General features: G+C 38.8%; 1 protein-coding gene across 6 annotated transcripts in view; it reads left to right on the top strand.

The window, feature by feature from the left end:
* The window catches only part of ACACA (acetyl-CoA carboxylase alpha), a 2,143,878-nt gene that overhangs the window by 1,411,177 nt on the left and 718,979 nt on the right, over positions 1-13,722 (top strand). For all 6 annotated transcript variants that reach the window (XM_044054575.1, XM_044054578.1, XM_044054576.1 and 3 more), the window contains one exon: positions 4,071-4,340. In XM_044054575.1, the coding sequence (XP_043910510.1) occupies positions 4,071-4,340 (270 nt within the window). The remainder of the gene's footprint in view (positions 1-4,070; positions 4,341-13,722) is intronic.

Here is a 13,722-nt window from a genome sequence, read left to right as displayed (position 1 = left end):
TCAGGGCGTCTAACTATAGAGTCACCTATGACTAATGTGTTGGGTACGTTGTTTTGCTTTATTGGCTGTGGTTGAGTGGCACACTGAGTCTGCGGGCTATGTGTCATTTGGGTTGTGTTGGGGGATGGAGGTTGCTTGCATTCCTGCTTTGGAGGTCTCTGTTGCTTAGACAGAGTATTATTGAGAGCCTCCGTGAATGTTTTTGTGTTACTATGTGTGGATTTTGGTGGTGTAGATTTAGTGAGACTATGTGATGAGTGCGGTGTGGTGCAAATGTTTACCTTCTCCTCATGACTGTCAAGTTCAGTCTTGGTTGGAGAGAGCATTACCTCCAGTTTGGCTAGATAAATGCATCTCTCACAGGTTGTAGTGTTGGGCGGTAGGAGGAGAGGGTTGTCTTTGTACATGAGGGAATTTCTACATTGCCTCAATATGCCCAGATTCATCAGATAGACAGGAGAGAACACTGGGAGCTGACCCTTGGACATGCCTGAATAAAAAACTATTTTCGTCTAGATAAGTGAGGAAAGTGAGTGCAAGAGCTGTTTTTCTCTAAGCAAGTGAGAAAAGTAAGTGCAAAAACTGTTTTCCTGTAGATAATGAGGAAGATTGAGTGCTATAGTAATTAGTAGCTTATTTAGTGCTTACAAGTTCTGCCCAAGTGCTGAGCACGAATAAGCAAATTTAAGTGCTAAAACTAAAAATCTATATCTGCACTAGACAAGTTACAGGACAGAAACAAGTGCAAATGCAGGCTTTCAAATCAGAAAGTTGAGAGAGATGGAAGAGATTGCCCAAACGGCCAATAACTACAATTTCTGGGCTAGAACCACTCCTTATGTGGTAGACAGGTTACCTAGTGTTTACCACTCCCACTGATAAGCTAGAAGGCTTCCCTCCAACAAAGAAAGGTTTGGGGGGCACAGAAGCTTACATACAGTCCTGGATACAGCAAATCTGTATCTGGAACACTAGTTACAGGAAAGGTAGGAAACAGGCTTACAGTTTTTTTTTTTTTTTTTTTTTTATAGAAAAGTAGCAAAAACAATAGTAAAAACAATTCACATGCAGTGCAAGCTAGCACACTTGAGTATGTAGCAATATTAGACTAAACAAAGTTTAAAAAATACAATTAAATTAAAAAAGGACTAAAAGCAAGTGCAGAAAGAGTATTAGGTAGAATGTGGTAAAGAGATGGGACTGGGGGAGGAAACCAGAACAAATCTACAGTGGGGTGGGCAACTGCAAATCCACCAAATTTAAACTACAAGCCAAAAATAGGGAGGGTGGGTGGAACAAAACAGTTTCAACAGAGATCTAAGCAACAACTAACAGTACAAACTCTAAAACCAAAAAAATATACTCAGCTCTGTATATTTTCAGATAGTCTGGAAGACAGTCTCTCACAACACAGGTTCCAGCAGTTAAATGCAGGCTGTTACTAACAGGTAAAATTTTATGCAAGTGATCCTTGAGTTAGATAACACACAAGCTGTAAAAAACAGTTATACCAACTGAAGACACGGCAGAAAATAGGGGTGGGGATGGGGATGGGGAATAACAGTTTCAAAAGAGATCTAAGCAACAACTAACCGTAAAAACTCTAAAACCAAAAAAATATACTCAACTCTGTATATTTGCAGATAGATTGGAAAGCAGTCTCAGAACAAGGAGACAACAGTTTCAACAGAGATCTAAGCAACAATTAACAAACTCTGTAACCAAAAAATATATACTCAGCTTTGTATATTTGCAGATAGTCTGGATGGCAGTCTCTCAGAACACAGGTTCCAGCAATTAAATGCAGGCTGTTACTAACGGGTCAAATTTTATGCAACTGATCCTTGAGTTAGCTAACACACAAGCTGTAAAAACCAGTTATACCAACTGAAGACACAGCAGAAAATAGGGGTGGGGGTGGGGAAAACAGTTTCAACAGAGATCTAATCAACAACTAACAGTACAAACTCTAAAACCAAAAAAAATATACTCAGCTCTGTATATTTACAGAGAGATTGGAAAGCAGTCTCTCAGAACAGGAAGACAACAGTTTCAACAGAGCTCTAAGCAACAACTAACAGTACAAACTCTAAAACCAAAAAAATATACTCAGCTCTATATATTTGCAGATGGTCTGGAAGGCAGTCTCTCAGACTACTTTTTATATCCACTGTATGTGAGTGGATGCTGTAATAGGAGCCATGTCCTACATCATGAGCTGCTTCATGACCCCACAAGATTTGCCTGAGTGAGCCGATTCCTTAAGAGGAAGAATGCCTACATCATGAGCTGTTTCACCTCCCTGCTGATGTCCCTGAGTGAATGGGTGCTGTAACAGGAGTCATGCCTATTTCCTGAAGTGCTCCACTGCTTTTCTGTTGTCCCAGAATTAGTTCTTGCTGTAACAGGAGTCATGCCTACATAACAACCTGCTTCACTTCCCTTCACATTTCTTGAGTGAGTTGGTGCTGTAATAAAGGCCATGCCTACATTATTTCAAATCCATTCATATGTTCCCGAGTGAGTGGGTGCTGTAATAGGATCCATGCCTATGACATGAGTTGCTTCACATCCCTCCAGATGTCCCTGAGTGAGTGGTTGGTATAAAAGGAGCAATGCCTACACCATGATCAGCTTCACTTCCCTTCACAGATTCCTGAGTAAGTGAGTGCTGTTACAGTTGCCATGTCTACATCACGACCTTCTTCATATCCCCTCAGGTTCCCTCAGTCAGTGGGTGCTATGAAAGGAGACATGCCTGGATCATGAGTTGCATCATGATCCCACAGATGCAGCTGACTGAGTGCTTGACAGGAGCTGATCGTACATCATGAGCTGCTTCAGGTTCCCTTTCAGATATCTCAGATGGAGTGCTGTGGCAAGAGCCGTGTCTGACCACAATCTGGTATTCTGACCCGAGTATTTCCTAAGCTGTGGCTACACCTTGAGCTGCTTCTGGCCTCCATTTAGATTTCTATGAGTGGGTTTTGTGGCATGTACCACACCTGCACCATGAGGTGTTTCAGGTACTTTCAACTGTCTCTGATACTATGTCATGCCAAGAGCCATGTCTGACCACCAGGTGTTCAGGTCACTGTTCATATGCTGTTATTCAGGTACTGTGGTATATGTCAGGATTACATTATGAGCTCCAGCATATCCCTTACAGATTCAAATGATGCTTTGGCAAGACCTTTACCACCAGATTCCTCTGCACGCTCTCCCTAGTAAGCATGGTCAGGTGTGGCTCTTTTGGGTGTTATAATTATCCTTCATTTGAAGCCGTGAAATAGGGTATATGTGGATGCTGGGTCCTGTAGAGGCTAACACCATGTTCTGGAATGTCTAGAACTATCTCGTTGTCACTATGCAGCACCTACAGCTTGTCTTTCAGCTCCAATTCGTGTTACTCTTGTGTGCCAATATCAGGTGTCACAGACTTTATGCAACATTTAGGCAGCCTTTTTTTCCCAGTTTTTGCTTTTCATAAGTATGTCTTGATTAAAATATTATTCAGTCAGCCGCATAAAATGTTACTTTCTGTTTTAATGTTTCAGAAGGAAAGTTCATTTTTGTAGAGCATTGTAGAAAGAAGAAAATTGTTTCTACAACAATGAAGCATACCATTTGTATGTCTGCTACCTGCAGACTTTTAATGACCCTGAAGGCTGTGAAATTTTTTCTGCCCTGTGTGAAAGGCCTCAGAGTAAGGAAAAGTGTTTATTCATTTTGAAAAATAAAAAATACAGTGACATTCTTGTTCCATCTAATTCTACATGGTATTCCTTTTTATGACTGCACTGACATATACATATTTTGTAGCTTTTATGTACGTAATATTTGTGCAGTTATCTCTTTCATTTTCCTTCATAAACATAATATTTCATGGGTTTTTTAATGTGTAAAAATTGGTCAAGCCACTGATTTCAATATTATTTAAAATATACTGTCCTGGACAAAATAAATAAGGAAGGGTTCTTACAGTGCATTTCTAGAAAAAATATTACAAATTTAAATATAATACATATATTAGCTGTGAGAGTGACTTGATTTTTTCTCTGTATTTATAGACTGGAATGGTGGCATGGAAGATGACTCTGAAGACCCCAGAATACCCAGATGGCCGTGACATTGTTGTTATTGGCAATGACATCACTTATAAAATTGGATCCTTTGGACCACAGGAGGACTTGCTGTTTTTGAGTGCATCTGTGCTTGCAAGATCTGAGGGTATTCCTCGTATTTATATATCTGCAAACAGTGGAGCTCGAATTGGATTAGCTGAAGAGATACGGCATATGTTTCATGTGGCTTGGGAGGACCCTACTGATCCATATAAGGTAATTTATTAGGGAGTGTCTATTGGAATACAGTTTTGTTCGTGGCTTATTTGGGGAGTAAGGTTAAAATGGCAATAAAACACAGAAAGTATGTTTTTGAAGAAAGACAAAGCTAATAAATAAATGTTTTGCTGCAACCTAAAGTAAAAGAGTTGAAACATGGAAGCAGCTTGCACTTTGAAGAATTGTTATAATCGTGCACAGAATGTATCTCCCCAATATATAATATGCATTTGTTCTGTAGTAAATGCGTGAGGAGTGAAATCAAGATTATGCTGTTCACATTCTTGAACTAGTCAATGTTATTCATAGCACTACTGCATAACACTACTTGCCCATTGTAGGAGTGCTTTGAAAATATTTGTATATTTTAAAAAAGTGTCAAATATGCTGGCTGAATTAGATGGGTTACTAAATATACAACCAGCCTGAGAAGGAGTCAGTGGCTTATTTCACCAGATATGCTGTACCTTCTCTTTTATGACAGCATGAACTAGTAAGTTTCCCAACAAATAAAAACAAACTACAGGTATTAATAGGCAGGGATTGGGAGTTTATCATAAAGGACTGTCAGACACTGTATTGGTTTAGACCAAATCCATATGTATATCCTTCATATAGGAGAATGTATACCATACGTGCAGTGGCATTTTGATGTTCTAATCAGTTGTTTGATATATTGCTAACTCGTTTCATTATGTTATGACATCTGTAAAGGTGCTTTGAAGGTTTCTGACAGTATACTGCACATTGTCATTAGGCAAACTTGAAACATGTTATTAGGATACAATAATATTTAAAGTATTTTGGCTCACATGCTGTTATAAATCTAAAAATAGATAAATAAAAGACATTGCTCAGGGTTGCCAGTTACAGTATTTTATTGATGTAGTAGTACTAAACAGCTGATGATTTGTACTGCTATGTCAATTAAATATCATATGCTTTAAACCTGAAACTCAAATTATCAGTGTCAGTGACTCATCAGGTTGCACACTTTTCTTTAGTGCTAAAAGATCAGAAGGCTGTACATTCTTTTCCCACACCAGATGTGTGGATTCATTTTCCAGTATTGACACTGCAGTGCAGCATTCAGTTTAATTGTACATAACTCAACTTTCATTTTTAAATTTCATCCACTGTACTTATTTATACTTCTGTAATTCCTCCATCGACCTTCCTTGAAATTCCTCAAAACAAATATATTATCCATTACTTTCCAAATCAGTAACCTATATAAACTCTATCTACACTACAACCATTAAATCCAAGTATTGCTGGAATTGAATTGATCCTCAAGTCTTGGTGAGTACTTTCATAAGGTGGACCCTGTTTTTCACAAAATCTCACCAAGACGATACTGATATATAGACTGTATTTTATATAGGATATATTATGGCTAGAAGTAGATTAAAAAATAAAAAAGTGTCCAGTCCTGGTAGTTGCACTGGTGCCAGGACTGGAAAAAAAAGTGTAGATTCCTCAAGATACAGAAGCATTCCTACAATGGGGCTAGGCCAGACCCAGGGGTAGAATGGACCCCTGTTCTAAAGGAAGTACCAGTTCACAAAAATCACAAAAACATCGGCCAAAAAGAGCCATAAAGCCAACAGTGGACTGTTGAGGATAGGAAAGAAGTTATGTATTTTTACTATTCTGCAAAAAGCCCAGAATTTCCAGACAGAACATATACAAAAAGAGTAAGAGAGAAATTAGAGGAAAGAAAAATACTTCCACAAGAAAAACTGTCAGAAGTTTCCAATAAAATGTGTGTTCAGTAATACTACAGATTTGTGAAAAACATTGTATTGACCAAGAAACCTTGGGCTGTTTGGAAAATGAAGTGAGTGAGGAAGTGTGAAAATGTAAAGAACACAATATAGTGACTTTTGAAAAGTATAAAAAAGGAACATGGACATGGGAAATAGAGAGATCTGATTTGGTGCAATATTTATTCAAACGAGAAAGCTAAATTAATCAACACAAAAAAGGCAGCCCCAAAGTTATTCGAAGAGAAATACAAACAAAGGCGTCCAGATTCACAATAAAAAAGAGAGATCACAAAGAGGAAGCATAGAACAGAATATTAGTAAAGTAGAAGTAAAAAAAATAGATGATGACGTTGTGGAATTATTTGTGCAGTGAAGGATTTAGTGCAGTTAAGTCTAACACAGGTTGGATCACAGCATGATGAAACAATGCGTCCCCAAAGTAGAGTGAAACAGGAGGAGCAGGAGACATCTGAAGAAGAAATATGGACATGGGAAAGAAAACAATTTAATATGGTGCAATATTTATGCAAAGGAGAAAGAAAAACTAATCAATACAAAGAGAGCAGCACCAAAGATGTGTGAAGAGAAATACAGGCAAAGGCATCCAGACATGGAAAATTTTACAATACAAAAAAATAAGAAAACAAAGAGGAAAAGTAGAAAAGAGGATCAGTAATGGAGAAGTTTAAGAAATAGAAACAGAGGTTGTGGATTACCTGCAAAGTGAAGCATTTAGTGTAGAAAATCTAACTTGGATTTCATCACATCAGGATAGAGCAATGGATCCCCAAATTAAGGAGAAATCAGTGGAGGGGAGACATCTGATTAGTTGCCATATGAAGATACAGTGGAGCTTTTCATAGGAAATCAGTGTAAACGTTCAGTTGGAGTTTGCACAGCAAGAGAAGGAACAGGAAACTGTGGCAACTCTGATGTAGCCATTGTTGTGGAGTGATGGGCCAGTGAGCTCCCATATGAAAGAGCAACGGGTGACACAGGATGAAACTGAAGAGAATGTGACACTGGAAATGGAGAACAAAGAATATACCCTCAGTTTAGAAGGAAATGATCTAAGAGAAGAGTTGCTTGATTTAATAGAAATGGACAGACATAAGATCAATGAAAGCAATAGACTAGGTAGTAGGGAAAGATTAGGTAGTAAGGGAAAGGAAGGGGAGAAATTGAATGCCATCATGGAAGTATCAAATAGAGAAAACTATAAAGCAAGTGAGACAAGAAATGTCACTGTTAAAAGAGTATAAAAGAGGGAACAAACCAACAAAAATACTCAGACAGACATGATAAAAGTAATGTACAGTACCATAACAGATCAAGATCTATCATGCACTATTGCAAATAATCAACTACAAATGTCAGCATGGGCAGAAAAAAATAGAAGATATGCAAATAAATATAATGGAAAAGTACAAAATAAGCAAAAAAAGTTTTATAGAGACTTGGGAAACTAGGCAAAAGGAATTGAAACTCTACCAAAACAAGAAGAAATAGGTACATTTTGGAGAAAAATCCATGTGCTAAATGGATAGAAGAAGTAAAAGAAAGAGTAAGAAGTTCAAATGTACAGGATATGAAATGGGATGAAGTAACAGCCAGAAAGATTGAAACACAGTTAAAAGAAAAGCTCCTAAATGGAAAACCCCAGGCCCAGATGCAGTACCTAACTTCTGGCTAAAAGTATTAACATCTTTACATGAAGATTTAGCCATGAGTAAGAACTATTTATATAATCATCCGGACAGACAACTGACTGGTTAGCAATAGGAAAAACAATACTCCTTATTAAGAGTGAACCTGCAAGCTATCCTAAAAACTATAGACCAGTAACTTGCCTTCCAATGACGTATAAACTATACACTGGAATTGATCCCAACAGAGTTTATAGTAATTTAGAAGAAAACTCAATCATGGCAATAGAACAAAAGGGTAATAAAAGCAAGTCATATGGAATAAAGGATCACTTGTTGTTAAAGTCATAATGAAGAACTGTAAAAAGGGGAAGAATCTAAGTATTGCATGGATAGACTATAAAAAAGCATCTGACAGTATCCCACATTCATGGATAAAAGAGTGCTTAAAAATACATGAGATACACCCTACACTGATCGATTACATTACAGCGACCCTGAAACAGTAGCAAACCACTTTTATTTTTCCAGGGATAAAAATTCAAAGGGGAATATTCCAGGGTGACTTTGTCACCACTGCTATTTTGTCTTGTCCTTAACCCATTAAGTTGTCTACTTAACAGATTAGGTCATGGCTACAATTTGGTTCCCAGAAAACAACAACGTGTAAAGACTTCTTATCTTCTTTTTATATAGCCTGTATAATATTAAATCCCCTTTGCCCAATATTATCTTTACATGCTTGCAAACTAACAAACTTTCCCAAATCCCACTCCACACTCTCCAAATCCTGATAATAACAACCCCTCCCTACATTAAACTATCTAAGGAACAAAACTCCATTTATTACAAACTGTAACTCTATTCTTCCCTACAGTCTTTCATAGAATAACCTACTTACCTCAACCTTGAACAACAGTGGCTGATACTTTTTTTCAGCTAGTCTCTCTCGTCCTGCTGCTCTATCCCGTTCCGTTTGCCCTGCGGGCTCACTCCGCTACCCTACCCTACCCCCAAATCTCACCAACCCCAGTGCCTCCTACATGTATTCTCCTCCTGATAGCCCTCCCTCTCACCACCAACCAGTCCACAAACACTTTTCCCCCACCCCATCCTCCAGTCTACCTGACTCTCACTACCACACCCACCTCCCTCCTAAGTCCAGTTACCCTCCTCTCTATTACATCTAACTGGCTCCACCTATCATGCTCACTCTTACTCCGAAAACCTTCATTACCACATCTCTCCTCATCCCTCTCCTACTTCCTTTGTACCATGCCACCTCCTATACCCACTTACATCTACACCCTTCTCCTCTTCCTCCCCACCTCCCCCACACAACACACTTCCATAACATCTCTGCCTCTTTAGTTCCCTCCCACCCTATCCTCCTCTTAAAAGTGAAACATTTCCAAATCTCTACTAAATGCTACAAACCTAAACCTATTCTCTACCAGACACTTCTACCCAAGTACAAACCAAAAAAACGTATTCCTCTTCTCTCTTTCCTTTGCTTAGCCAGTGACATTCACCCTAATCCAGGACCAAACTTCTCTCCAACAAACCACCCTAGCCCTTACAATAAATCCACCAGTAAATACCTCAAATTCCTCACCATCAACGCCCAGAGCTTAAGAAACAAATTAACCTTCTTTCATGTCTGGCTCAACCACAACTCACTTGACATTATAGCCATCTCTGAAACCTGGCTAAAACCTCATATAAGTGACTCTGAATTCCTTCCCCCTGGATTTCAATCACTTCGATCCAACCGCCTAAGTAGAAGAGGTCGTGGTGTAGCATTAATCTACTCCAACCAGCTGTCCATTACTCCATATCCTAATCCCATCCCTTCTTTCAATAATTCTGAACTTGTAACTGGCCTACTAAAAATAAACAACCATAAAAGCATCTGCTTCATTTCACTATATATTTCTCCAGGAAACAACACCAACACCCTGGAAGACATCCTCTCCTGGGCCTCCTCAAATATTAAGCTAGAGACCTACATATTGGGAGATGTAAATATAGACTGGAACAAAATCAATAACCCTAATCCCACCATGTCTATCAATCTGTTAAACTACACTCAACTTGCTAACTCCATTACTAGGCCTAACAAAACCAACCCCCAGGCTCCATACTAGACTGGATCTTTGTATCTTATCCCAATAAAGTCATAAAATCCAGTGTAATTCCTGACCCATTAGGAGACCACTTCCCTGCCTTCACCCATCGAGCTACCCTCACTTCCCCACACTCCCACCACTTCATTCACACTTGTAACCTCTCTAAATTTAATCCTACTACCTTCTCAGATTCCCTTAAGCATACTAACTGGAACCCCTTAAAAACTCTCCCATTAGACGCAGCCGTTGACTTTTTCAACACAACATTCTTAAATGTCCTTAACTCCCTAACTCCAGTAAGAACAAAAAGAATAAAAACTAAGACTGCCCCATGGCTTACCAAAGACACCAAAACAATTATGCTACAAAGAGATAAATCCTGGAAAACATACCACCAATATAAACAGCCAGAAGCCTTACTTAAATGTAAACAGCTGAGAAACCTAGCCAAAAAACAAGTTATCAAAGATAAAAAGTGTTACTACATCAAAATCCAAGGAAACCATGTGAAAAACCCGAAACAATTTTGGAATTCAACTAATTCCATCCTTAGGCCAGGTACTAAAAACAACCCGAGCACCGACACCAGCAAATCTGACCTTGAAATTGCCTCACTATTCAATACCTTCTTTACCACTTCTATTGCTGAGCTAAGCAAGACCTTTACCAACAATAACCCTCCCCACCCAGTCTTCCTCTCCCTCTCCACCCCTACTTTCGAACTCAAACCCATCTCCACCTACCTAATAAAGAAACTTCTCTCTAAACTAAAGCCTTGCTCCAATGCCCCCGGCAACATTCCTTCCTCCTTCTTAAAAATAGCCTCTGATGGTATTGCTCTTCCTATCAGAATCCTGATCAATAGATCTCTACTTGACTCCTGTGTTCCCAAACTATGGTGCGCTGCTTATATTCTTCCACTTCACAAGGGTGGCAAAAACTGTAACGTTTCTAATTTCCACCCCATAGCCATCCTCTCCCTAATCTTCAAACTTCTTGAAAAATGCATCCACCTTCAGCTCCTGCCATTCCTTACCAAACACCAGCTACTCTCTCCTACCCAACACGGCTTCCGCCCAGGACAAAGTACCAACACCGCCCTTCTCTCCTTTTTACATATGGTCAGTTTAGCCCGTGACTGTGGTAAAATAGTATCCTCAGTTCTGCTGGACTTATCTAAAGGTTTTGATACCATCTCCCATACCCACCTACTAAATCATCTGTCTAATCTCAATCTCTCCCACAAAACACTTTCCTGGTTCTCCAGCTATCTTTCAGGCAGGTCCCAGGCTGTAAAATGGGGCCAGGGCACCTCCACCTTCCTTTTTATCCCCACTGGAATACCCCAGGGTTCAATACTTGGCCCAGTACTATTCAATATCTTTATTAACAACTTTCACAAAGCCATACCTAACACCAATATTGTGCAATATGCTGACGATTCTATGTTGATCTGCTGCGCCTCTAACCTAACAGATCTCCAATTACTGACACAAACAGCCTTCTCTACCACCGAAAACTGGGTGCTCCAAAATCACCTCTCACTAAATGTCAATAAAATTAAAATCCTTCTATTCTCTCCTTCAAAATCCTCCCCATTGATAAAAAATCATTAAAATAACCAGCCTTAACAACTCCATTATAGAGGTCGTTCCCCCTGACAAACTTCTTTGTGTCACCATTGATAAACACCTAAAATTTAGCACTCACGTCGAGCTGAACATAAAAAAAACCCACATAAAACTCGACCTCCTTTATAGAAACAACTATTTCCTCTGTCCTGCTACCAGACTAACTCTAGCCACAACCTATCTCCTTCCCTCTCTACTGTATGGCGCCCCTCTGCTTACTAATTTATCCGCCACACTCTCCTCCAAACTGGAAGTATGTTACAATAAAATCTCCAGATTTGTTACCAAAGCCAACTCCTCCTCTCATCACTGTTCCTCCCTTCACTCATTAAATTGTCTTGAACTCCCCAACCAACTGGACTTTCTCCAAATCACCACTGGCCACAGATTACTGTTCCAACCTACTAAGTGTCCTGAACTATCCAATATCCTACAACCATATACCCCCCACAGAACCCTTAGATCCACCCACCAAAACCTAATCACCGTTCAAATACCCAAGCGCTCAGCTGGTCAGCTTCTGCTATCCTTCTCCTTAGCTAAAAAATGGAATGCTCTTCCCTCCTCACTGAGGACCTGTGACAACCTTGAAAACTTTAAAACTCTTCTTCATTCCTACCTTTATTTAAACAGAAAATGCAACTGTACTCTTCACCCCATACCTCTTAAGCTTTCCTCCTCTTTTACACCTGGCTAACCTTCTCACCTAGCTAACCTCTCTCACATATGTACATTGTATAAATAACTGAACTGTAAAATCTAGCTACCAGGCTATATGCCTGCCTTTCTCACCTAAACAAAATTGTAATCGTTCTCTTTTCTTTTTGAATGCTAACTGCTGTTTGTAATGCAAAGTTTCTTTGTAATTATTCATGTAACTGTATGTATTGTGGAGCTTTTCTCCCCGGGTCTCCACTGAAAATGGGCTCTCCGAACCCAGTGGACCTCCCCGGTCATCAAACTGGAATAAATAAATACATTTTTGTAGATGATTTAAAACTGTATAGTTCATTAGATGAACTGAAAGCACAACTGCAAGTGGTCAAAACTTTTTCAGAGGATATAAGAATGTCATTTGGTCTTCATAAATGTGCAAAAGCAACCTTTAAAGCAGAAAAGCAGAAAAACCAAGAAAACATCAGTTTGGGACAGGAATGTGATATAAAAGAACTTGAGCAAGAAGGAATGTATAAATATTTGGGAATTGATGAAGGATCAACAGTAAAACATGAACAAATGTGAAGAAAACTTAGTAAGGAATATTTTAGAAGACTTAAATTAATACTGAAAAATAGTGTTTACATCTAGGAACAAAGTCCAAGCTATAAACAAATGTTTCTTGTTCTCCTAACTTACAGTTTTAGAGTGATTGACCGACTCCAAAAAGTGTTGGGTAGGCTGGAGAGGAAAGCAAGAAGGATAGTTCATGCTCATCAAAACATTTATAAAAATCAGTGCATACCAAGATTATATATTCCCCTTTCTGAAGGAGATATGGGCCTCCTCGAAATTGATTACATGTGTAGATCTGCAGTTATGGGACTGTATACATAACTGCTGACGTCACAAGACCTAGATAAAATGAATGTTTGAAACATGAGAAGAATAAGTCTAAGATGACTTTCTTGCTTAGTTTAGCAGAAGCGTATTGGTGTCAAGCGGGAAAGGAAATCAAACCAGAAGTAGATAAAAGTCAGGCAATAAATGAATGTGCCAAAAACAAAATAAAGAATATAAGGTGAAGGATCAGATGAGAAGGGAAGAAATGTGGAAATTGTATAAATATAGTTGCAAGTACAGAGAACTCTTGGAACAACCTCATGTTGATCAAGATCGAATGCAGGAATGGTTAAGGTGCATTTGCCCCACAGAATGCTTAAGAAATTCTAATTCATCTACTTCATCATTACTCATATTGCACTTTTGTCTCCTATTATTATTGTTTTTACATAGCATTCTTATATCCAATTCACAAACCTTTTCAAAATTCTCTAAAGCCGGGTGAATGTGGGAGGTTAAAAGTACTAGAGACTATAAAGGGGTCACAGACCTGTTCAACATTATGAAAAATGACATTGAACTTTTACAGATATACAGATAAGATATCTACATAACAGATATACAGATATCTGTTACAGATACTACCATTGCCAGTTCTATGCAGTGCTCAATAGCTATAAGTGGATTGGATTTGAATACCCCGA

The sequence above is a fragment of the Protopterus annectens genome, chromosome 13.part0 (genome assembly GCF_019279795.1).
Source record: "Protopterus annectens isolate FY-2018-M chromosome 13.part0, PAN1.0, whole genome shotgun sequence".
Taxonomy (NCBI): Eukaryota; Metazoa; Chordata; order Ceratodontiformes; family Protopteridae; genus Protopterus; species Protopterus annectens.
This window is presented reverse-complemented; position numbering and strand designations above follow the sequence as displayed.